The sequence below is a fragment of the Adiantum capillus-veneris genome, chromosome 25 (assembly GCF_014529385.1).
Source record: "Adiantum capillus-veneris isolate H3 chromosome 25, ASM1452938v2, whole genome shotgun sequence".
In the NCBI taxonomy this organism is placed as follows: Eukaryota; Viridiplantae; Streptophyta; class Polypodiopsida; order Polypodiales; family Pteridaceae; genus Adiantum; species Adiantum capillus-veneris.
Window position 1 is genome coordinate 105545326 of NC_140955.1, and position 26848 is coordinate 105572173.

A 26848-nucleotide genomic window follows, 5' to 3' on the forward strand; every position below is an offset into this window, starting at 1 on the left:
GTCCCCCCAACACCCGACTGTGACGGTAATGGAAAAAAACTTCACAAAAAATCGTACACCCAAACTGACCCCTGCAAGAATTTGCTCATCCAAACTCACCCCTGCCAAGAATTTTCTCCCCATACTTATGTTGGAAAAACTAATGGAAAGCCACAAAAAATGCATTGCATATACACTGCAGATCCTCACGACCAGTACCAAAAACAGATCGTGTCTGTGAAACCAACATGTTTCGTCCTTGAATAAAAAGGTTAATTTAGCCATATATGTTTGTATGTACAGCATTTCAAGATATGTGCAATTTTACTAAGGCGAAAGAACTAACCTTCTCTATTCAAGAGGTGGCACCACTCCACATTGATGATCATTTTGACCCAATATATGCTTTCATATAAGTTTCGTTGGGGGGTCGATGGAAAGGATAGGAGATGCAGCCTTGTTAAAAGCTGAAGTTCTAGGCATGTGCATGCGCTTCGATAGCCTATGTAGTAGTTCAATTGGCTACAAATGGGATGCCCGCCCGATCGTGGCTCCGTGTGGCGCATGGCCCGTGGTGACCCGATCGACCCAGTTGAGGACAACGAACGATGCAGCGTAGTCTTGACCCAAGCATTCATCGCAGCTCATAATGCATATACAGATTCACATGGTCATTCATTGTACAGCAAGCACACAACACACATGGGGTTTCAAAGAGGACATGCTGGCATTCAAGCTCATGTGAACAAAGAAAAAAGAAAATTAAACAAATTTAAAAAAGTAAATTGAGTTCAAAAGAGTAATTCATATGCGCAACAATTAGAGAAAATTCCTCACATCACTAAATTTTCAAGTCAATCCTGAGTTGCGATGGACAGCCTGTGCAAGTAAAACTCTGCTTAAATCAGCATCTTATGAGGAAGTCTATAGTGAGAGTGTAAGGCCTACATACATACTGTCAACAAGTTGTGAAAAACACTAAAATCTTCACCTGACATTGGGATGCACTTTAATCTTTATAGAACAATCTGTTGTCCGCCCCCACCCCCCCCCCCACCACCAAAACAAAAAACTTGTCACCGTCTTCTGGCAACGGCGTTAGCATTAGAAGAGTTTCTGCGAGGCCTCATTTCTTTGCGTTTCTCAGCTATCTCCACCTTGTCTTTGTCCTGTGCTTGTTTTAGCTTATCGAACATATTGAACGGGAATAAATTCTCAGGTAAAGACACTGGCTCTTGTAGGATCACATAAGCTTTCTTATAAGGCGCTGTTGTTGCCATCCATCCTCCTGCCCGTCTTTTGCGCTTCCCATCATAATTCAGAGTGTTGACTTTAGAAACTTTCAACCCATAAACTGACTGCAAGACTCTCTTTATCTCTATCTGTTTCAACAAGGGGAAAAACGTTTAGCCTGAACGCTGCAGGTGCAAAGGAGTTAAACTCGATGTGAAAACTGACATGAAGACTGCTTTGCTTCCAGTGTATTTTAAAGCATGAGCAAACCAAACAAGGAGCCATTACCTTACCAATACAAACAAATAATACAAAATTTTAAAAGAGCAGCAGACAAGTGTGGATGGACTCATTTCCATGGCCTAAGACAAATGGTTCCAATAAGACACACAACTAGAGCTTGCAACTAGAAGCCTCTGTTTTGAGAACCATGCTGTTATGCTATCTACTTTACTCTTCCACAGGCTTACAACACCTCAGATATTCTTTTTATTTAGTTCTGAGTTCTACATACATGGGCAGAGAGAGAGAGAGAGAGAGAGAGAGAGAGAGAGAGAGAGAGAGAGAGAGATGAAATGAAATGAAATGTTATATTAAACGTCTTCAAAAGGCCAAAATGACCTATAAGACCAAACTAATACAATCCTGGTGGATCTAATACAATGTCTTGGTACAAAATAAAATGAAGTAAAATAAAAGCTAAAAGCTAAAATGAACATCAGTGTCCGAGAATGTCCGGCATCGGACGCTGTCCGAGGATGTACTCCATCGATTGCTGAAGAATATCGTCAATGTCTACGTTGGTAAATAGTCGTACTGGACATCTCCCATGCCGTGCTAGAATAGTCCTGATCCTCTGATGGAGCCTCCGTCGATGTCGTGGTGGCCCTCGTAGAGGTCAGCGTCTAGCTCTCCGGGGCTCAATGGCTTTGTCGGTCAATATACCTTTGGTATAGGTGGAATTTGAAGTCTTGTTGTAAAGCTTGCTCATCTGACTGCCTGTAAATGTCTCCCACTATCTAATCTTCTGAAGGGACTCTCCTGTGTCTGCGCAGCTCTAGCAAAAACAGCTCTGATCCTGATGTATCTCATGACTCTAGCCATTGGTCCAAAGCCTCTCTGAATCGACAGACAAAGTGACATCGTATATCATAGTACACTGGGCAATGACATATGTGATGTAACTCTGCCTCTGGCTCTATATGACACAACTGGAAAATCCTAGCTCTTGCTGGTACTCTCATAAATCTCCCAGTTTCAATCTCTAGCTGGTGCCATGATGTGCGCATCTAACCAATAGCACATCGTATTCCATGGGAGAAATGAGTGTCCATATAGGCGGGTCTGATCATAAATCCATCCTCTCTGAGCTAAAGAAGATGCTCTATGTATAAAGCCATCTTTGTGCCAAGCTCTCGTGTCGGCACTATTCATGTCCTCCTAGTGTCTAGTTGAATCAAATCCTGTCTGATGAGGCATGTAATCTCGGTCCCTATGAGGGACAAGGAGGGTACATCCGGCTAGTAATAGAAGGAAGGTAGTTTGTCCATACTAAAACCACGTAGCTGAAACCAGGATGTCATCTGTGCATACCAACAAAATGTGTCTCCCTGTGAGGCAAGCTGTCGAGAAGACTCCAAAGCTAGGAGAGCTTATCTATCTTTGGGAAGATCCCAAAAACTATTTATAAAAGAGACGGATTTGGTACATGCCTCTATGACCAAGCGGAAAGTAGCAAGCTCTGCACGAATAATCTCATGTGGTACAGAGGCCTTGGCCCTGGTCATCTGGGAAACCATAGAGACTAGAGGCCTCTCCATACATCTCCATCCATCAATACTGCCAGTTCGGCTATAATGGTCTATCGATTGGTCCCGCACCCCATAAAGCATAGCTGAAGTAACCAATGTGTCAAATAGCCAGAACTTTGTTCGAGGTTCCTAAAACTGAATCTACGAACACATCCTCTCCATCCTCCCGAAAGCTGTATTTGCTCTCATAGTCCAGTCTCGGCTGCTCTCCTCAAGGAAAACAATGGACCATTGAAGACCACTCCCAAGTAAGTGTATGCGTTTGCAATGAATTTTTCTATGATTTGTCATGTGATGTCCTGTGATGTTGTGTGATGTCCCGTGATGTCCTGTGATGTGATTGTCATCTTTGTACAAGTGCTAGATGTGTCAGGTCTAGTGCATCGGTACTTAGAGTCAGTGTCTACTAAAACAGTTTATGGCCTCTATCTGTTTTGCAGGCGTAATCGAGGGTGATTACAATTCTTTCAAGAGGGGGGTATGTCACAAACTGATGATGTGTCAGTCTCTACTGACATGGACAAAGCTGTACGGACAAGCTTACGTGGCAAAGTCCCACGTGGGAGCAGTATGGAACTCCGCTTTTCACACTGACAATGCTGACATGGCAAAATGTACGGACTTCCGCGTTATGCTGGCTGCTGACATGGCCTGGTTGTATGGATTTCTGCAATTTACGCTACTGCTTTTATTGGGACCATTTGCTTTTGGGACCCTATTGCTTTTAAGTTTAATGCTTTTGGGGCTCTGCTTTTAGCAGCCCTTGTAATATTTATAAGTGACCTAAGGGGGCTCACTTCTCAAAGCATCTGGACGCAAAGTCTGAGAGCGAGCACTCGCAGGAAGCTGTACTTTTCTCACAGATGAATTTAAAAGAAATACCGAAAGGGACGCCAGTCTTTGGGGCCAATTTCTCTTGGCACAGAGCTACGCCAGGCCGTGTCGACTCTCTCTCTTAAATTGTGAATTGTTTTTAAGCAATCTCTGCTGTGTCGTGACAGAATCTAGACCGGGTGCCCAAGTTTGTTACAATGGAGCATGCTCACAAAACCATTTAATGTTAAAAATCATATCACATCCTGAGAGAGGAGAAACAACAAATTTGCGACGGAAAGATGCCTACTGAATAGAGACTAACACACTAGGACATGCATGCATGATTGCATGCCGGGAGCGAAACCAGACACCTCGATAGGAGCCGCTAGAATAGCGTCTAGGCGAGCTCTCTTTACAAGAGAATCACTAACCACATTATGCATACTGTCAGAGTCAAACAAGACCACAACACATTGACCATTAACATGATCATAACATTTAAAGAGAGACTCATCAAGGTGCTCATCAAAAACGTGTGGTGTACTTTTTGGGTTAATCATGTTAGGGAATAAAGGCCTAAGTGCCTTGTACTTATAACTTATAAGTTAAAAAGACTTATAAGTGAGGGGGCCCAAGTGTGAATGGCCCCCTAGTCACTTACTCATATACTCAAAGGTGAAGCCCAAATGAAGTAGCGTGGCTTTTTCCCAAAAATTCAACGAGCTCTCTCTCTCTCTCTCACGTTTTCTCTGCGTGAGCTTCTTCAGCGCCTCTCTTCTCTTCTCCTTCACTCTCATTGCATAGGACAGCAAGTGGGCTCTCTCTCCTGCTCCCCCACACATGGTATCAGAGCTTTAGGGTTTCCAAGAGAGCCATCTTCACAACACAGATCAGAATTCTGTTTTTGCTCGCTGCGGGAAGGATATTCAACCGTTTTCGATCGACTCTGTCGCGAAGGGATCCTCTCACCGTGTAGAATCGACCTCCGGTGACAGTTTCCCCAAAATTAGGGTTTCAAAAATTGGCGAACAGCAGCCTATTTCTGCTGAAATTGACCAATTTCGGGGTCAATTTGATGCAATTTCATTAGGGCAAGGCTCACAGGTCAATCTTACAGGTGTTTCCACCAACGAGGTTCTGAAAATTCAGTAAAACAGGTGTTTACAGGTCTGATTTTTGCCCTAAAACAGGGAATTTCAGTAAGCAAATGATGTATACACCTTGTGGAAACCTTTGGTAAGGGTTTGGCAGTGAATGTACGCCGTTTGGGGGTGATTTCGCGTGAAATTTGCTCGCTGTTTTTCTGTAACAGCAAGCTGTTTTTTGCCCGATTGCGCACATTTGGGCGTGTTTAGGTCGGCAAAACAGGGTTTCAGTGTTTGCAATCACTCAGAATGGCTTCTAGCAGTGAGTGGCAATTTGTTGCACATTCGCAAGCTTGAAGGTGCCCATAACTTTGCTATATGGAAGAAGCAATGTTATAATGTGATGTTGCAGAAGAAACAGGCGAAACCTATTAAGTTACAGGGTGTGAAACCGGTTGATATGGAGGTTGAAGAATGGGAAGAAGTGGACGAGTTGGCTCGCTCTACGATCATGCTTTCGGTGTCTGACAATTTACTCTTCAATGTAGAGAATGAGCAGACAGCATGGGGCATGTGGAAGTGTTTAGACGAGTTGTATGCACAGCAGAGTGCTGCCAGTAAAGTGTATTGGCTTAAGAAGCTTATGGATCTCCGCATGAAGGAGGGTACGCACATGTCAGTGCACCTCAATGAATTCAATTCTATTTTCAGCCAACTGACAGAGCTGAAATTCACGATTGATGAGGAGTTCAAAGCTACTTTTCTGCTATGCACATTGCCCGAGAGTTGGGATGTATTCCGGACAGCTCTTAGTAACTCAAGTGCGTCACTTAAGTATGCAGATGTAGAGAGTTCTCTCTTGATGGAAGAGATGAACAGGAAGAACACCACAGGCGGGTCTTCTAATGCATTGCACTTGAGAGGCAGGTCTCAACAGAGGGAGAAATCTGACAGTAAGGACAGGGCACGCAGCAAATCTCGTAGGAAAGATGTTGTGTGTCATCATTGTGGAAAGAAAGGGCATTATAAACGGGAATGCTATGAGTGGAAGAAAGAGAAGAACAAGGGTGCTGAAACTGATGCAAAGGACAAGGGAAATGCCAAGAAGAGCACTGTGTTGATTGAGGAAATCAATGTTGCTAGTAGTTGTGACACTGACAGCAGCACTGACGTACTCAATGCCTCTTCTGTGGATGCACATACCCTTGCTATGGGTTCTGATGTGGACATGCATACTTGGATTCTTGATTCAGGTGCCTCCTTTCATGTAACACATCATAGGGATTGGTTTACACAGTACTCAGGTGAGGTGCAGGGCACTGTTTATTTGGGAGATAACTATGCATGTGACATTGCAGGTATTGGCAGTGTCCAGTTTTCTTTTGCTGATGGTATGACTTTTGTTTTGCACAAAGTGCGTCATGTGCCACAACTCAAGAAGAGTTTGATTAGTACAGGGCAGCTAGATGATGCAAGCTATCACACCACTTTTGGTGATAGTAAGTGGAAAATTTGTAAAGGGGCCCGGATTGTAGCCAAGGGTTGTAAATCGGACACTTTGTATCCTTTGCATGTATCTAGTGTGTGTGACCATGTTGTCGCCGTAACCGAGCAGCCAAGTGTTTCTTTGTGGCATGGCCGGTTGGGACACATGAGTAAAAGAGGAATGGAAACTCTGTCTCGTTGTGGTTATTTGCCGTGTTTGAGGTATGCTGATTTTTCTCATTGTGAGCACTGTATTTACGGAAAGCACAGTCAAACACCGCACAAAAGGTCACTTTCTTTGAAGTCTGACAGGTTAGACTTAGTGCATTCCGATGTATGTGAAATGCCACAGTTGTCTTTAGGGGGAAAGAAATATTTTGTCTCGTTTATCGATGATGCTACACGTAAGGTGTGGGTGTATCCAATACGTGCTAAAAGCGATGTTTTGGATACTTTCAAGAAGTTTCTTGCGTTTGTTGAGAATCAAACTGACAAGAAGCTTAGGTCTTTGCGCTCAGACAATGGGGGGGAGTATGTATCAAAAGCATTTATTGACTTTTGTGCTACTAAAGGTATTAAAAGAGAGCTCACGGCTCCTTTTATTCCCTCTCAGAATGGAGTTGCAGAGAGATTGAACCGGACTATCCAAGAGAAAGTTCGGAGTATGCTGTCACATGCTGCATTACCTCATGGTTTTTGGGCAGAAGCTGTGCAAACAGCTATTCACTTGATTAATCGCTCACCTAGCAAGGCTTTGGGTGGAAAGGTGCCTGAGGAGGTGTGGTCTGGCAAGCCACCCTCATATGCACATTTAAGAGTGTTTGGTTGTGAGGCCTATGTTCACATCCGGAGTGAACTGCGCACCAAACTAGAACCAAAGTCTCATAAATGCATTTTCCTAGGATATGGTGAGGATGGTGAAATGGAGTATAGATTATGGGATCCCGCATTACGGAAAATCATACGCAGCAATGATGTCATCTTCAATGAGAATTGCATGCACAAACAGCCCACAAAGGTCGAGGAAGTGCGCCGGGTTGTTTTTCGTGAAGATGTTACATATGGACAGCCAAGAAGGCCCAATGTTCAGCAGCCTTTACATGCTGAAAATGGTGCTGAAAATCAGCCATTAGCTGCTGAAAATCAGCCCCAACAAGTTGCCATTGATGCACCACAGGTAGAGGAACAGGTTGATGCTCCTAGACCGCCCGTTGTTGCGATGCAACCGGCTGAACAGCCTGCTGTTTTTGATGGTTTACAGGCTGAAAATCCACCTGTTATGGATCATTGGGTGCGTAGGTCTACTCGGGTGACAAGGCCCCCCGATAGATATGAACCGTCTTTGGACTATGTCATGCTTACTGATTGTGGTGAGCCGTCTTGCTATAAAGAGGCTATGCAACGGGAAGACGTTAAGAAATGGTTCAAAGCAATGGTTTCGGAAATGCAGTCTTTGGAGAAAAACCATACATGGGACTTGGTTGATTTGCCTAAAGGGCATTGGGTGCGTAGGTCTACTCGGGTGACAAGGCCCCCCGATAGATATGAACCGTCTTTGGACTATGTCATGCTTACTGATTGTGGTGAGCCGTCTTGCTATAAAGAGGCTATGCAACGGGAAGACAGTAAGAAATGGTTCAAAGCAATGGTTTCGGAAATGCAATCTTTGGAGAAAAACCATACATGGAACTTGGTTGATTGGCATAAGGCTCTGCCATGTAAATGGGTTTACAAGACCAAGGTCACATCTGATGCTTCTTCTAAGTACAAGGCACGTTTGGTTGCTAAAGGGTACAAGCAAAAGCATGGTGTGGATTTTGATGAGATTTTTTCTCCTGTTGTAAAGCTTGCCACATTACGTCTTGTTTTAGGCCTGGTTGCTTCTGAAGATATGGAGTTAAAGCAAATGGATGTCAAAACAGCGTTTTTGCATGGCGATTTGCTTGAGATGATCTATATGATGCAGCCAGAAGGTTTTGTGTCAAAGGGGCAGGAGAAGAAAGTATGTAGACTCTTGAAGAGCTTGTATGGTTTGAAACAGTCTCCCCGTGCATGGTATCACAAGTTTGATACATTCATGAGGTCTCAAGGATACAAAAGAAGTAATTCTGATCACTGTTTGTATATAAAAACGGCAAGTGATGGATCTCTTCTATTGCTGATTTTGTATGTTGATGACGTGCTTATTGCGGGTAACAATGTCACGGAGTTGGATGCATTACAACAAAGCTTAAAGAATCGCTTTGACATGAAGGATCTTGGTGATGCTAATCATATTTTGGGCATGCGTATCTCTCGAGATAGACCTAACAGGCGTCTGTATCTATCTCAACGAGATTATGTTAATAAGGTGCTACATCGTTTTCATATGGATGGGGGAAAGGCACTTGGTACTCCGCTGCCTCCATATGTAAAACTGACTGCACATGACTGCCCAAACACAGATGATATGCGGGCTGAAATGGCCAAGATTCCTTATGCATCAGCCGTTGGCAGTTTGATGTATGCTATGGTTGCTACACGTCTGGACATTGCATTTGCGGTGGGAGTAGTAAGCAGGTACATGAGCAATCTTGGCAAAAAGCATTGGGAAGCAGTGAAGTGTATCTTGAGATACTTGAAAGGCACTAAAGACTTGTGCATTTGTTTTGGGAAGAGTGAGACATCTGTGCATGGCTTTACAGATGCAGATTTTGCTGGACATCCAGATTGCAGGAAGTCTACCTCTGGATATGTGTTTACTTTCACAGGAGGTGCAGTTTCTTGGATTTCCAGACTGCAAAAATGTGTTGCTTTGTCTACCACTGAGGCTGAGTATGTGGCTGCCACTGAGGCATGCAAAGAAGCTTTGTGGCTCATGCGTTTGGTAGAAGAGCTTGGCATTAAGTCACCGGTTCCTGTGCTACACTGTGATAGTCAGAGTGCTATTATGCTTGCAAGGAATCCTGTTTTTCATGCCAAGACAAAGCACATAGAGGTGAAGTATCATTTTATCAGAAGTGTGCTTGATGACAAGAGCATTACACTTGTCAAGGTGCACACAGATGACAACCCTGCAGATCTTTTGACCAAGAGTCTTCCAGCAGAGCGGTTTGCATATTGCCGTCAGATGATGGGTGTTGGATGAGTAAGTGCATGATCAGCTGTTGTATCATAGTTAGCTGATTCTTTGATCTCCCAAGGTACATTGCCTTTAGGTGGGAGGTTGTTAGGGAATAAAGGCCTAAGTGCCTTGTACTTATAACTTATAAGTTAAAAAGACTTATAAGTGAGGGGGCCCAAGTGTGAATGGCCCCCTAGTCACTTACTCATATACTCAAAGGTGAAGCCCAAATGAAATAGCGTGGCTTTTTCCCAAAAATTCAACGAGCTCTCTCTCTCTCTCTCACGTTTTCTCTGCGTGAGCTTCTTCAGCGCCTCTCTTCTCTTCTCCTTCACTCTCATTGCATAGGACAGCAAGTGGGCTCTCTCTCCTGCTCCCCCACAAATCAAGGTGCTGACACAAGACGTGGATTCTGTGGTTGATTTCGGTGGTGCTTTCTTAGGACAATCTTTCTTAACATGACCCTTAGGTGTGGCATTAATAGCATCTTCCATAAGCGGCTCTTTCTTCTAAAGTTAACCATCTTCCTAAGATTCCTTGAGCAGATTTTTCATCAGGTGTCAACTTAGGTTTAACTTGAGATTTGTTCTTTCCCTTAGTTTCATTGGAGAGTTCTGTGCTCTAGGTGTGGAAGAAGATTGAGAAGAAGAGTTACCGTTATGCTTACCATTGGTCTTACCGTTCTTACCATTCGGTGGGTTCTGAGGGTTCTGAGAGGTACTTTGAGACGACTTGGCCTCCTTTGGCTTGCCTTTGTTGTGCTTCATTTCTTGGGAGATAGTCTTTGAGGTGAGTACATGTAGGATCAACTCTTGCATGCATTGATCCCTCTGCGCCTCCTGCTCTAAATCCATGCTTGCTCACGCTCAAGCTCCATGGCTGCCCTTCTTTCTTCCATGGCGGCGCGTTGCGCCTCTTGTTGTAGCATCATGTCCATCATCGACTTGACCAAAGACTCCATAGGGTTTGGTGCAATCCGTGGTGTAGATGGGGATGGAGGAGGGTCGGGGAACAATCCTCGTGGTGTAGAAACTTCGTCGTCTCCAACTCCACTCTCATCACCTTTACGCAAAGTATCCATTCTGCTTCGGGTGATGACCATGCATGAGAGAGAGTGTGTTTACTTTCCAACTAACTTGTGGATCATAATCTTTAAGCATTTGATGCCAAAAATCCTTTGAGAGGAGAAACCACAAACGAACGATGAAAACTGACATTTTGAACTAAGACTGTCACATTATGTCACATGCACATCTAACCCTATATGTACCTGGACAAGCTACTTCACGACTAGGGTTCAGTTCAGTTCAATTAGCTTAGGGAGTATTTACTATTCTGGCACCTTTGTGAGTCTGTTCACAGGCCGTGCATGTCCACACACTTAGAGTAGATGCATATCCTCTGGTTGCACACAGCATGATCATCAGATTACCATCAAAACCCATCAGGAGCATTTTTCAGTCTATAGAACCCATTTTCCCTATTTTAGCCATTTTTCACTTATTATTATTAAGTGACTTTGTTGGGAAACTAGGTAGGGCAATTTTGACAAGCTAATATATAAGGAAACCTAGCGCTAGCACTTTCTAGCAGAAGAGGCAGCAGGGACCAAGTGTCCAACAGAGCACCTTCTCAGCAAGACTCCCCTGACAGCAAACCTAGCGTTTTCAGCCACCAAGAGCCAGCGTTTTCTTCAAGTGCAGATCAGCCCCAGCGTTTTGCAGTGCAGATCAGCCTGGCGACAGTAGACCCCAGAGATCCCTTGGCGTTTTTGCAACAAACCTCAAATCTGTCCTGGCATTTTTGGATCAGCCTCAAGCTCTAGCGTTTTACAGATTTCAGTCGTACGACATCGCGACATAATCCTTGCGGTAGCAGATCTTCACCGCATCGGTTCCCCCAACAACAGATCAGCCCTAGCGTTAGTAGAAATAACAGACCAGCCCTAGCGTTTTTACACCAACAAGTCAACCTAGCGTTTTTGCAGTTTCCGGTGACAGTTCAGTTTTTTGCAGCGTATAGACACCGCAGAACAAGTCCCGAACCTTGCAGATCTCACCTTCCCGCAGTAGATCCTCGCCGCACGGTCAGATCAGCAAGCATTTGCAGATTCAACCCGCTATTCGCAGATTTCAGCATCTGCATTTTCAGTGCATCGTCGTCGCATCATCGCCATCGTCGTCGTCATCGACATAGAGTCAATTCAGCAGATACAAGATTTGCAGATTTCAGCCCTTAACGTTTTCAGTTTTCAGCCCGTCTCGTCGTCATCCTTGTCCTCGTCGACATCATCGGCAAGTCCACTGCATTGTAGAGATTTGTGCAATCAATAGTAGACCGCTCTCGCCATCGAGAGTGGGGCCTTCGGAGGGGTTTGACAACATTCTGGTGTCGTATTCTTCTCTCTCTATCTCTCATTCTCAGCACCTTCATTCACAGTGTCTTTCACTTTGTTTGTGATCATTTGCACTCTCTCACTAAAGGAACGGAAGGCTCTCCCTTCCGTAAGTAGAAGGAACCTTGAGCACAGTTCGGAGCACTCATCTTGAGCAAAGTTCGACATTCACATCCGCTGCACCTTACATTGGTATCAGAGCTTTGGCAGTGTTTTGTATCACTCAAGGAAAGAGCCACAAGATTTATTTTTTTGCTTGTTGCGGTCGCACGTAACCGAAGTCCTCTTGGGCCTGTCGATTCCTAATCGTGTTTTTGAAGAGTGACAGGAAACCCAAGAAAGAATGGCTTGTCCAGCCTCCCCTTGTGCCTCTTTTCACTCATTGAGAGCGGGCCGTGCACTTAGCGGCCGGCCAATCGACATGAAGCAACCTTGGTGTGAGCGCAAGGCCGCCAAGGGGTGCGCCCGTGGAAAAGAGTAGAGCTCGGTAAGAGAAGATCCTTCTCTAACACAGATTGCAAGAAGCACCTCAAGAACCTCAAGAACTCAAGAACCCACAAACCCAAGAACCCAAGTTCCTTGTGAACTTCAGAACCCAAGACTTTGGTGTATGGTCATACCCGAAGCGGAATGGATACATCGCATGGAGGTGATGAGCATGGCAATGGCGAAGAACAATTTTCCCCACCAAGAGGTTTTTCTGACCCTCCCCCTTCCCCAGCTACGCCAAGGATTGCACCAAATCCTATGAAGGCTTTGGTCAAATCAATGATGGACATGATAATACGACAACATAGACAACACATAGCGTGGTACGAAAAAAGAATGGTAGCCATAGAGCGTGAGCGCGAGCAAATACGCTTGGCGGCCGCAGAAAGAAAAATAGAATTGGATCGCGAGCAACTTGTTCATTCTTCATCTCTCATTATTAATGTGTAGGCGAAGATTGAAAAGCATCAAGAGAAGGAGACTCTCTCAGGCTTGTCTTCTTTAAAGCACGACACACATGATTTGCATGATCAATATGTGATTATTCATGAGCATGATGATTTGCATGATAAAGATGTGATTGTTCACAAGGATGATGGTTTAGTTGATACTTTGTCTAGTGAAGCTAACCTCATTACACATTCGATAGATCACGAAGACCGGTCTTGGCTCTCGAGTCGAGGTCCAAAGAACCCCCACAGGAAGTACTATGTGTTCGAATGATTAGTCAGCATGCATTGTTCGAGTGTTTCATTCGTGATGCTTTCTTGTATTTTAGTCACCGTCCTTATGTGATCCCTTTTCATAGGCATGACATATTGCACGATGAACACGATTCACTCATGAATGAGCAAGGATGTATGCGGATTACTCATGAAAACATGAAATGTTTGCATTCAAGGAATTCACATTCCATGTCTCTTCCTTGGCTTGACATAGTATCCGAAAGAGCACAAGAAGGATTGAGCATCAAGCATTGGCATTTCCATTGTGATTTGCCACAATTGATAGATTTAGATCAGAAAGACAAGTTTCAATTTCATTGTTTGCGTGTGTTTCATGAATGGTTTGGCACTCCGTCTATATGTTCATCTACATTGCATGCACAGTCTTTAGAGAAGACTAGAATTTTTCCAATCACTTTACATGGAATATGTTCATGTTTTTGTGTTGGAAGTGGTTTCAGGAATTTTCATCCTCGGAGATTCTTGAAGAAGGTAGACGCATGACTATAGACGAAGTTGAAGCATTGAAGGAGCCACAAATGACTTTGTCTCGCTTTCGGCGCGGCCCAAAGAAGCAAGCGTTGCAGACCTTTATGAACTTCAAGTATCGCATGACCCACGCATCAGAGTGGGCCGGCAAAGAGTTCTTTCCAGGATTCCAGACGCTGTTGGCGATCTCCCTCGACGCCATACAGTTCGGCACCAGTACCTCACTTTGAAAAGAAGGGGATGTCACGTGCACATCTAACCCTATGTGTACGTAGACAAGCTACTTCATGACTAGGGTTCAATTCAATTCAGTTAGCTTAGTAAGTGTTCTGGCACCTTTGTGAGTCTGTTCGCAGACCGTGCATGTCCACACACTTAGAGTAGATGCATATCCTCTGGTTGCACACAGCATGATCATCAGATTACCATCAGAACCCATCAGGAGCATTTTACAGTGCATAGAACCCATTTTCCCTATTTTAGCCATTTTTCACTTATTATTATTAAGTGGCTTTGTTGGCAAACTGGGTAGGGCAATTTTGACAAGCTAATATATAAGGAAACCTAGTGCTAGCACTTTCTAGCAGAAGAGGCAACAAGGACCGCTTAAGTGGCCAACAGAGCACCTTCTCAGCAAGACTCCCCCGACAGCAAACCTAGCGTTTTCAGCCACCAAGAGCCAGCGTTTTCTTCAAGTGCAGATCAGCCCTAGCGTTTTGCAGTTGCAGATCAATCTAGCGACAGCAGACCCCAACAGATCCCTTAGCGTTTTTGCAACATACCTCAAATCTGCCCTAGCGTTTTTGGATCAGCCTCAAGCTCTAGCGTTTTGACGATTTCAGCCGTACGACATCGCGACATGATCCTTGCGGTAGCAGATCTTTACCGCATCGGTTTCCCCCGCGACAGATCAGCCCTAGCGTTTTTGCACCAGCAAGTCATCCTAGCGTTTTTGCAATTTTCAGCGACAGTTCAGTTTTTTGCATCAGCATTTTCAGTTTTCGGCGTATAGACACCGCAGAACAAGTCCTAAACCTTGCAGATCTCACCTTCCCGCAGCAGATGCTCACCGCACGGTCAGACCAGCAAGCGTTTGCAGATTCAGCCCGCTATTTGCAGATTTCAGCATCTACATTTTCAGCGCCGCATCGTCGCCATCGCCGTTGTCATTGACGTAGAGTCAGAATTCAGAAGATACAGGGTTTGCAGATTTCAGCCCTTAACGTTTTCAGCTTTCAGCCCGTCTTGTTGTCATCCTCGTCGACATCATCGGCAAGTCCATTGCATTGTAGAGATTTGTGCAATCAATAGTAGACCACTCTCGCCATCGAGTGTGGGGCCTTCGGAGGAGGGTTTGACAACATTCTCGTGTCGTATTCTTCTCTCTCTATCACTCAATCTCAGCACCTTCATTCACAGTGTCTTTCACTTTGTTTGTGATCATTTACACTCTCTCACTAAAGGAACGGAAGGCTCTCCCTTCCGTAAAAGGAACCTTGAGCACACTTCGGAGCACTCATCTTGAGCAAAGTTCAACATTCACATCCACTGCACCTTACACATTAGGACATTCATGCGTGAAGGAGGAGTGCATGCCAGAAGCAAATCCAGATATCACAATGGGACCTATTGGAAGAGCTTCTAAATGTGCGCTCTTCACAAGAGAGTCACCAATCACATCATGCATACTACGAGAATGATCACAATACGTTGACTATTCACATGACCATAACACTGCATGAGAGACTCATCTACATGATCATTAGAAATTTAGGACACATTAGTGTTCTCACTCATTGCATTAACAGAAGATGTGGATTCTATGGGTTCTTTGGGTACTTTTCTTTGAACAATCTCTTTTTATGTGACCTTTAGTGTGACATTCAAAACATCTTCCTTCCTTTCCATACTTGGTTCGTTCTTCAAGACTTAACCGTCCTATGATTCCTTGAGCAAATTTTTCATCAGGTGTCAACTTAGGGGTTTCCTGAGTTTCAACTTGTCCTTTATTATCATTGTGAGAGTTTTGTGCTTTAGGTGTATAGGAAAATTGAGAAGAGAAAGAATTACCGTTGTTCTTACCATTACTCTTACCATTCGGTTGTGTCTGAAGGCTACTTCACTTGTTCTCCTTAGGCTTACCTTTGTTGTGCTTCATTTCTTGCACTAGAGCGATTCTGACGGCATCATTGTCGACCGTAGGATTGTAGACTTGCACATCGAACTTGATGTACTCGTCCAACCCAAAAAGGAAACCCTCCTTGCGATTCCTCATCCGACTTACGCAATTGAACACCAATCTGCAAAATATGGTTAGAAAAAGGCATAACAGGAGTGCTAATTTGCTTAAGGCCACGCTAATCTTCTTTTAACCGATCAAGGTACTGCGGTGGTATAAAGCGAGGCTTGAGCTTGTCTTGGAAGTCATTCTAACTGAGAGAGGGGTACGCCATCCACAGCATGCTCAAGATGCTCAGCCTATTGTGACTCCTACCAAGCTTGATACCAAGTAATGGCATCACCCACTCGATACATGGCAACAATCAAAACTTTACTGTTGTTGGCTTTCTTGTTAGTCACAAAGTAAGTATTAAATTGATGCAACCAAGAATGAATCTCAAAAGCATCCATCTTACCGTCATACTTACTGTGAGAGAAAGTGCTATGAGAGAGAGAGAGAGAGAGAGAGAGAGAGAGAGAGAGAGAGAGATCGACACCAAATGGGATCCCAAACCCCCCTCCAAGGGCCCCCCCTCTATTGCTAGAGAGGTACTTTCTTTAGATTGCACAAAGTCTGGTACAATGGTTCTAAATGCTGAGATGCTTGATGAAGACCTGTCACGTGCACATCTAACCCTATGTGTACGTGGACAAGCTACTTCATGACATGGGTTCAGTTCCTTTCACTTCAGTCAGTCTAGATTAGGAAGTGATCTAGCACTTTTGTTAGTCTGTTCATAGACCGTACATGTCCAGACACTTAGAGTAGATGCATATCCTCTAGTTGCACACAGCATGATCGTCAAATTTTCAATCAGAACCCATCAGCGGCATTTTTACAGTGCATAGACCTATTTTCCCTAGTTTTGACATTTTTCACTTAATATTTTCAAGTGACTTTTGTTGGGAACTAGATAGGGCAAAATCAGTAGCCAAGTATATAAGCAAACCTAGCGCTAGCACTTTCTGGCAGAAGAGGCAACAGGAACCAAGTGTTCAGGAGGCACCTTCTCAGCAAGACCCCCCCACCGACGACCAAAACCTAGCGTTTTCAGCCAAGGCGAAGATTAGCGTTTTCAGCATTTCAGAACAACCAGCGTTTTTGCACTTGCAGATTCCCTGGCGACAGCAAGACAGATTCAGCCCTAGCGTTTTGGATCATGCAGCAGACCTAGCGTTTTGCAGATTCTTCATGACGGCTTCAGCATATGCAGTAGCGTTTTCAGTTTTCAGCACAGACATCACAGTAGCAGCGTAACCGCGAAACGTTTCAGACCCGAAACGTTTCACCCCGAAACGTTTCACCCTAGGCTAAGGCTTCAGTGAAACGTCTGACCGAAACGCCAATTTTGTGTATATATAGAGTTATGTATCGACAAAATAGGTGTTCACAGTGCAGTGAGTAGAGACACGTGCTATGTTAACCTTGAAATAGCATATACATAATAAATAAATAACTATTTAATGGCTAAATTCTCTAAAGGCAATTTTTCATTTCAGGCGTTTCACTGCAGGCGTTTCACCTTGCAGGTGAAACGTTTCGGCCGTTTCACCCGTTTCACGTTTCAGGCATGCTGAAACGCGTTTCGCGGTTACGCTGCACAGTAGAGACCCCAAACCTCGCAGATCTCACCTTCCCGCAGCAAATCCTCGCCGCACAGTCGGATCAGCCACAGTTTGCCGTTTCAACCTGGAAAACACAGATTTCAGCATATGAATTTTCAGCGGCGCGTCGTCGTCGCATTGTTGTCATCGACATAGAGTCAGAATTCAACAGATAAAGATTTGCAGCTTTTAGCCGTTAGCATTTTCAGATTTCAGCCCGTCTCGTCGTCGTCGACATCGCCAGCAAGTCCAAGCATTGTAGAGATTTGTGCAATCAATAGTAGACCGCTCTCGCCATAGAGAGTGGGGCCTTCGGAGAAGGGTTTGACAACATTTTGGTGTCGAATTCTTCTCTCTCTATCTCTCAGTCTCAGCACCTTTATTCACAGTGTTTATCCACTTTGTTTGTGATCATTTGCACTCTCTCACTAAAGAACGGAAGGCTCTCCCTTCCGTAAGTAAAAGGAACCCTTGAGCACAGTTCGGAGCACTCATCTTGAGCAAAGTTCAACATTCACTTCCGCTGCACCTTACATTGGTATCAGAGCTTTGGCAGTGTTCTATATCACTCAAGGAAAAACCATGAACCACAAGAATTTTTTTTGCTTGTTGCGGTCGTACGTAACCCAAGTCTCTTGGTCGTGTCGATTCCTAATCTTGTTTTTGAAGAGTGACAGGAAATGTCACAAATTGTGACGTGGCTGTCTAGTGCTGCAAGAAACCCTAACCCTAACTACAGGAAAATTCCGTACACCTGTTGACGTGGCAGCCCACCGTACAACTGCTGACGTGGCAACCTGTGATTTGCGGCGTATTTTTCAAAAAGCAGCTTTTGCGGCAGTTTTTGGGCATAGCTTTTTGGCATTGCTTTCCCCACGTAATTGGGAGAGAGAGAAAGCCTCTTTGCTTTATATTATTAAGCGAGAGAGAGAGAGAGAGAGAGAGAGAGAGAGAGAGAGAGAGAGAGAGAGAAAAGCTTTTGCTTTATTTTTCTATAGACGAGAGAGAGAGAGCTTGTGGAAAGCAAGAAACCTTTGGGCTTTTGATTTTCAACTTTTGGGGCACTGCTTTTGGCATCCCTTGTACTTTTAAATATGTGAGAAGGCCTGTCACAACTCAAAGCATCTGGACGCAGAGTCTGAGTGTGAGCGCCTGCCCGCACTCTTGTACTTTGAACTCAGATTAATACAAAAAGAAATACCGAAAGGGGCGCCAATCTTTGCGGCCAATATCTCTAAGCACGGAACTTCCCCAGGCCAGTGTCGAATCAATTGTGAATTGTGAACTGTTTTGAAGTGGTTATTTGTGCTGTCGTGGTAGATTTTTGACTTGGAGTGTCCAAGTCTGTTACAGTGTTATCAAAGCACGGTTGATTTCTCTTCTACGAGAAATGCGATCCCAAATTTTTTTCCGTGACACCTATGGCTTCAGGCAAGGACCAATCGACTCCCCCCTGCATCCGAAGATGCGGGAAGGGATCACAACGAAGATTCACGCAAGGAGTATGGCACGCCTCGGCCTACTTCGACGGAGCGTCGAGAGATGGAGCGTCAACGATTGATCGGCGACGCAACAAAGATGATGCTTAATTTTGCCAAGGATACGAAAATGGCAAAATATATGAGCAAGAGCTCTTTGGAGGAGATGCACACGCACAACGTAACCGCAAAACGTTTCAAGGTCGAAATGTTTCACCCTAAAACGTGGCGTTTCACTACGAAACATTTCAGTCCAAAATTATAGGACCGTGAAACGTGAGGCCGAAACGTGAGTTTAGCCACTTTGAAACTAAAAGTATGGTAACTTGTTGTTAGTGAAACAGCTCGTGTTTCACTTGGTGAGTGAAACGTTTCAAGGCCCAAAACGTTTCACCTCCCCCGACCTGTCGAAACGCATTTCATGGTGACGCTGCACACGCAGTGGCAGAAAACCAAAACCCGCTCTCAACAAACCTCCTACTCCCAAGAAGTATACAGAGAAGGAATTAGAAGAGGTGGTTGATGCACGAATTGCTCAGCTTTTTGACGCGCAAAACAAAGCTGAAAAGCACGGCAAAAAGCAGAAGAAAGGCACTGACTTCTCGGGCTATTTGGGTCGTCAATCAACATTTGAAAAGGCAAAGAAACAGAAGAAGCGTGTTCGATTTGAAGGAGTACCCAATTCTTCTTCTTCTTCTTCTTCTTCTTCTTCTGATAGTTCTTCTAGCTCATCTGACTCGAGAGAAGAAGACCGAAAAGGCAAAAAGCGAAGTACGAAGCAACGCTTCAGAAAGGGCAAGAAAAAGGCAAAGAAGCCAAAATCTCGCCCCGTGAGTGACAGTTCTACGGAGGACTCGTCTACCAACAGTTCAGACTCTGATGACAGCAACTTTTATGAAAAGAAGAAGAATTTTTAAAGCCAACTAGTATGACTTTCTGGAAGACAAAAGCAAGAAAGTCCGAGAGTTTAAGGAAGGTGGACAGTCAATTAAATTTGACACGTTTTCTGGTTATAGAGATGCTTCGAAGGCTTTGTCTTTTGTACAGCAGTTTGACATCGCTTTTGCGGGAGGGCGTTACTCAAAGCACTCTAAGATTCGGAGAGCTGCCGCTTACTTTAAGGGGAATGCTCGAACTTGGTGTCTACGCTTCTATTAAGCAAGACTGCGCCAGTTAAATGGCTGAAATTCAAAAGGCTTTTTATTTCTTCTTGGTTGACTCAAGAGTATGAACGTGATATACTTACTGCTTGGAACCATCTTCGGATGACCAAGAAAGATACAGTGGACGCTTATTGCGAGAGATTCTAGAGCTCTTTTCTACACACCTCTTCATTTAAGAAGAACTCGTTCAAGGAGCAAATTGAGCGGTTTACCTTAGGTCTTCCTACAGAGATCCGAGATCACTGCTTGGAACAGAAGTCAGCTTCTATTCAGGAGCTGATGAGTCATGAGAAACTGGGTTTTGCCATTCACTCTTGGCAGTCTGACCTACCCCACCGATGAGATCATGATACAAGACCTGAACAGACTTCGACAAATGAAAGTAGAAAGAGAAAGAGCAACTCAAAAAAGAAAGATGCACGACCCAAGCTTACTCCTCAAGAGCGAGCTCGCTTCATCAGGGAGGGGAAGTGGATATATCTCCGCGAAGTGCCTACAAAGGCACAGAAAGAACAGAATGACAAGGACGACGAAAGGCCTGACAGTTCGAGAGCAACTGAGGAACGTGGAAGAAAAGGCAAGATGAAAACAGGACTGGTTCCAGATGCGTGGGTACCGATCCTAGCACGATGGGCGAGAGTACAGAACTTTGTCGAGCTTGGGGCAAAGTGAAAGACCAAGAAGCCCTGATCTTCTTTGATGGAGGAGCCAAGGCCAACTTCATTTCACCGGAATTGGCGGAGCGGCTCAAGATCACTCCTGATCGGATGGGACCACTTGCGGAGGCTGTTCTAACGGCACCCGACAGGGACGTAGCCATTACACCTGTCATTGGCAAACTTTGGTTGCATTGTCAGGGTAATTGAGGCATGAGGACTTTTACATTATGCCTTTGGAAGGTTGTGATGTCCTCTTGGGAATTCCCTAGTACCACAAGAACAATGTCGTGGTCGACTATCGAGCGAGGAAAGCGACATTGACTACAGAGCAGGGCAGAACAATTGTACTTGATAGTAAACTTAAGGGCAAGTCTGTCCCTATTGTATCGGCTTCGGCCATTTCAAAGTTAATGAAATCCAATCTGTTTGTTTACTCGATCTTTATGAAAGAGTTGAGTGATGAAGATAGGACAAAAATGTCTGAACTTGATAAAGAACGCCAAGATTTTCTCCACTCTCATGCCGATTGCTTCTCAAAGGGCCTGCCAGGCGAGTTACCACCTACTCATCCTGAAGATCATACCATTGATCTGATACCTGGAAGCACGCCGAACCGGCCACCTTACCGCGTGAGCCGAGCACAAAACGAAGAGATTATGAACCAAGTGAAAGACCTCTTGGAAAAGGGTCTTGTCCAGCCTAGTACTTCACCGTATTGCTCTCCAGTGTTGTTGATTTTGAAGAAAGACGGATCTTGGAGAATGTGCATCGATTATAGAGCTCTCAACAAAATCACCATCAAGAACAGATTTCCGATTCCTAGGATCGATGATATACTCCACAGATTACAGGGATCTTCGTGTTTTAGCAGGATTGATTTGAAGAGTGGATATCATCATATCAGAATCGTGCGGGGAGACATCTACAAGACAGCTTTTCGAACGACTTTTGGGTTATTTGAGTTTTTGGTGATGCCCTTTGGCTTAACCAATGCTCCTGCCACATTTAACCGGATGATGGACAGGATTTTCGAGAGTACAGGCTATTTGTTGGCACTTTCTTTGACGATATCATTGTTTTCTCCAAGAATGAGGCAAACATAGAGATCACCTACTTCAGGTCTTTCACGCATTACGAGATCACAAGTTAGTGATTAATGCAAAGAAAAGTGAATTTTTCCTACCAAAGATACACTTTTTGGGACACATTGTGTCGGCAACAGGAGTGCAAATGGATCCGGCCAAGATAGAGACTATCCGTGATTGGCCCGATTTGAAGAATGTCCATAAAGTTAGAAGCTTCTTGGGACTGTGTTCGTACTACATGCGGTTCATTCGAAAGTTTGCAGAGGTTGCTTTCCCTTTGCATATCTTGACACAGAAAGGAGTCCCTTTCTCGTGGGGACCCACAAAGGTGACTGCCTTTCAGACATTTGAAAGAGAAATTGACTACGGGACCAGTTTTGACTTTGTCGGACTTGCAGAAGTCATTTGAAGTATATTGTGATGCTTGTGGTCGTAGTCTGGGTGCAGTCTTAATGCAAGATGTTCTCAAGGCCGGAAATGACAGCACAAATTTATGAGAAAGAGCTTTTGGCGGTTATCCATGCTCTTACTCAGTGGCGGCATTACCTACTCGGAGCGGATTTTACTGTCTTTATAGACCATCAAAGTTTGCGCTACTTCTTGTCACAAAAGCAGCTATTGGAAAAGCAAAAGTGGTGGGCGAACATCTTGTCACAGTTTCACTTCCAGATTGTCCATATTCAGGGACAGAAGAATGTGGTGGCAAATGCTTTGTCTCGGAAGCCGTTGGTTCTCGCTATTTCCGCGATACATCATAGGAGCTTCGAGGATATGGTCGACCAGTATGCCACAGATCTGGATTTTGCAGACGTTTTCACACGGATATGAGATGGGGAGACAGTAGCAAGATATTCCATTCGGGATGGCTACTTTATGAGAAAAACCATGTTGTGCATTACACAGCCGTTGAGGGAAAAGGTTATGACCGAATGCCATTGTCCACCTTTTACGGGTCAGCGCGGCGTTGCTACTACCATGCAAGGGGTAGAGAGATATTTCTTTTGGCCGAGTGTAAGGTGCAGCGAAAGTGAATGTTGAACTTTGCTCAAGATGAGTGCTCTGAACTGTGCTTAAGGGTTCCTTTTACTTACGAAAGGGAGAGCCTTCCGTTCCTTTAGTGAGAGAGTGCAATGGACACAAACAAAGTGAATGGACACTGTGAATGACGGTGCATGAGACTGAGAGATAGAGAGAGAGAAGAGAATACGACACCAGAGATATTGTCAAACCCTCCTCCGAAGGCCCCACTCTCCATGGCGAGAGCAGTCTACTATTGACTGCACAAATGTCTATAATGCTTGGACTTGCCGACGATGTCGACAACAATGAGGCCGACGACGAGACGGGCTGAAATCTGAAAATGCTAAGGGCTGAAATCTGCAAATCTTTATCTGCTGAATTCTGACTTTATGTCGGTGACGATGTCGATGACGACGGTACAACGACGACGCGCTGAAAACGCAGATGCTGAAATCTGTGTTTTCCGGGCTGAAACTGCAAACTTCGCGGGATCTGACCGTGCGGCGAGGATCTGCTGCGGGAAGGTGAGATCTGCGAGGTTCGGGGGTTGTTCTGCAGTGTCTAAGGGCTGAAAACTGAAAACGCTGGTTCTAGGGCTGAATCTGTCGCGATGGAATTGCAAAATGCCGAGGCTGATCTGCAAGCCCAAAACGCTAGGGCTGATTTTGGTTCTGCAGGTGGAAATCTGCTACGCTGGGAATCTATTGTCTTCTGTGGGGGAATCTGCTAACGCTAGGGCTGATCTGTTGTTTGCTATCGCCAGGAATCTACAAGTGCAAAAACGCTGGCTCATCTGGTGCAAAACCGCTAGGCCTTCTGTTGAGAGAAAATGCCAAAGTTGTCGGGGGGGTTGGTCTTGCTAAGAAGTTGCCTGTTGAGCAAGGTGCTCTTGCTGCCTCTTCTGCCAGAAAGTGCTAGCGCTAGGTTTCTATTTATACAAACTTAGTAAATTTGCCCTACCTACTTTCCAACAAAAGTCACTTAAAAATAATAAGTGAAAAATGTCAAATAGGGAAAATAGGTCTATGCACTGTAAAAATGCTCCTGATGGGTTCTGATTGAAATCTGATGATCATGCTGTGTGCAACCAAAGGATATGCATCTATTCTAAGTGTCTGGGCATGCACGGTCTGCGAATAGACTCACAAAATTACCAGATTCACTTCCTATTCTAGACTGACTTGACTGAACTGAACCCTTGTCATGTTGTAGCTTGTCCACAGACACATAGGGTTGGATGTGTCACGTGACATCCCCTCCTTTTCAAAGTGAGGTACTCCCCTCCTTTTCAAAGTGAGGTACTAGCACCGAACTGTATGGCGTCGAGGGAGATCGCCAATAACATCAGGACTCTTGGAAAGGACGCCCACTCCGATGTGTGGGTCATGCGATACTTGAACTTCATAAAGGTCTGCAACGCTTGCTTCTTTGGGCCGCGCCGAAAGCGACACAAAGTCTTCTGAGTCTCCTTCAATGGTTCCTGTCACCGGGAGGTGTATTTTTCCTATTGCCTTCCGTAAATAAGTACTAGATATTTTTATTTTTACTTGTTTTCCCCGGAACCCTTGAAAAGGTGCAAGTGGACATTGCATGTTGAACCTCTCAATCGGCCTCGAAGGCCACTCGTCTTGCTTCGGCTTCCAAGCGCATTTGCTCACGCTCACGCTCAATAGCCGCTTTTCTGTCTGCTTTTCTTTCTTTGCGTTCATCGCACTCGCGTTCCCTGTCAATGCGAGTCGCTTCTTGTCATGCCATCATGTCCATCATCGATTTCACCAAAGCCTCCATAGGATTTGGTGCAATCCCTGGCGTAGATGGCGAAGGGGGAGGGTCAAGAAAACCTCCATGGTGAGGAAATTCTTCTTCACTACTTTCATGTCCATCACCTCCATGCGAAGTATCCATTCCGCTTCGGGTGATGACCATACATTGTGTTCTTTGGTTCTTAAGTTCACGAGTAACTTGGGTTCTTGTGGATCTTGGGTTCTCGGGTTCTTGGGGTTCTTGAGGGGCTTGAGGTTCTTCTTTCGCTTGCAATCTGTGCTAGAGAAGGATCTTCTCTTCACCTGAGTTCTGCTCTTTTCCGTGGGCGCACCCCTTGGCGGCCTTGCACTCACACCAAGGTTGCTTTTTCCCACCTCATGTGACACGTCGATTGGCCGGCCGCTAAGTGCACGGTCCGCTCTCAATGAGTGAAAAGAGGCACAAGGGAAGGCTGGACAAGCCCTTCTTTCTTGGGTTTCCTGTCACTCTTCAAAAACACGATTAGGAATCGACCCGCCCAAGTGAACTTGGGTCGTGCGACCTCAACAAGCAAACAAATCTATGTGGTTCTTGTGGTTCTTTCCTCGAGTGATACAGAACACTGCCAAAGCTCTGATACCAATGTAAGGTGCACCGGAAGTGAATGTTGAACTTTGCTCAAGATGAGTGCTCCAAACTGTGCTCAAGGGTTCCTTTTACTTACGGAAGGAAGAACCTTCCGTTCCTTTAGTGAGAGAGTGCAATGGACACAAACAAAGTGAATGGACATTGTGAATGACGGTGCATGAGACTGAGAGATAGAGAGAGAGAAGAGAATACGACACCAAAGAAGTTGTCAAACCCTCCTCCAAAGGCCAGACTCTCTATGGCGAGAGCGGTCTACTATTGATTGCACAAATCTCTACAGTGCTTGGACTTGCCGACGATGAGGACAACGACGAGACGGGCTGAAATCTGCAAATCTTTATCTGCTGAATTCTGACTTTATGTCGATGACGACGGTACGACGACGACGCGCTGAAAACGCAGATGCTGAAATCTGCGTTTTCGGGGCTGAAACTGCAAACTTCGCGGGATCTGACCTGCGGCGAGGATCTGCTGCGAGAAGGTGAGATCTGCGAGGTTCGGGGGTTGCTCTGCGGTGTCTAAGGGCTGAAAACTGAAAACGCTGGTTCTAGGGCTGAATCTATCACGATGGAGTTGCAAAACGCCGAGGCTGATTTGCAAACCAAAAACACTAGGGCTGATTTTGGTTCCTACAGTGGAAATCTGCTACGCTGGGAATCTGCTAACGCTAGGGCTGATCTGTTGTCTGCTATCGCCAGGAATCTGCAAGTGCAAAAACGCTAGCTCATCCAGTGCAAAAACGTTAGGCCTTCTGTTGAGAGAAAATGCCAAAGCTGTCGCGGGGGTTGGTCTTGCTGAAAAGTTGCCTGTTGAGCAAGGTGCTCCTGCTGCCTCTTCTGCCAGAAAGTGCTAGTGCTAGGTTTCTATTTATACAAACTTAGTAAATTTGCCCTACCTACTTTCCAACAAAAATCACTTAAAAATAATAAGTGAAACATGTCAAAAATAGGGAAAATAGGTCTATGCATTGTAAAAATGCTCCTGATGGGTTCCAACTGAAATCTGATGATCATGTTGTGTGCAACCAGAGGATATGCATCTATTCTAAGTGTCTGGGCATGCACGGTCTGCGAACACACTCACAAAATTGCCAGGTCACTTCCTATTCTAGATTGACTTGACTGAACTGAACGCTTGTCATGCTGTAGCTTGTCAACGGACACATAGGGTTGGATGTGTCACGTGACACCGAGACTCGAGAAGGATGAGGATGAGTTTGTGCACAGTCGCTTGGTATGCCAGAAGGTCAAGTTTGACAAGCATAAAGCACAGGGATTGTTACAGCCTTTACCCATACCCACCCGCCCCTGGGAAAGTATTGCAATGGATTTCATTTTTTATCTCCCGAGAACACAGAGTGGTCACGATGGTATCTGGACTGTTATTGACAGATTTAGCAAACAGGTTCATTTCGTTCCAGTGAAGAAAACAGTCAAGCCTAATCACTTAGCGAGACTGTTTGTGGCCCAGATTTTCACATTACATGGCATGCCCGAGATGATTGTCTCCGACAAGGACCCCAGATTTACGAGTTTGTTTTGGAAGGCAATTTGGGAGAACATTGGCACGCGGTTGCAGTTCTCGTCATCTTTCCACCCGCAGACTGACAGGCAATCT

The 26848-nt window shown here is 44.9% G+C and overlaps 1 protein-coding gene across 1 annotated transcript in view; it reads right to left on the reverse strand.

The window, feature by feature from the left end:
* Positions 1 to 764: 764 nt before the first annotated feature.
* LOC147425427 (Ribosomal protein L23/L15e family protein) overlaps positions 765 to 26848 on the reverse strand; it is a 59655-nt gene continuing 33571 nt past the window's right edge. Inside the window, exon 2 of the mRNA XM_086500664.1 lies at positions 765 to 1361. Coding sequence (XP_086356790.1) covers positions 1056 to 1361 — 306 coding nt within the window. The 3' untranslated portion in view covers positions 765 to 1055. The remainder of the gene's footprint in view (positions 1362 to 26848) is intronic.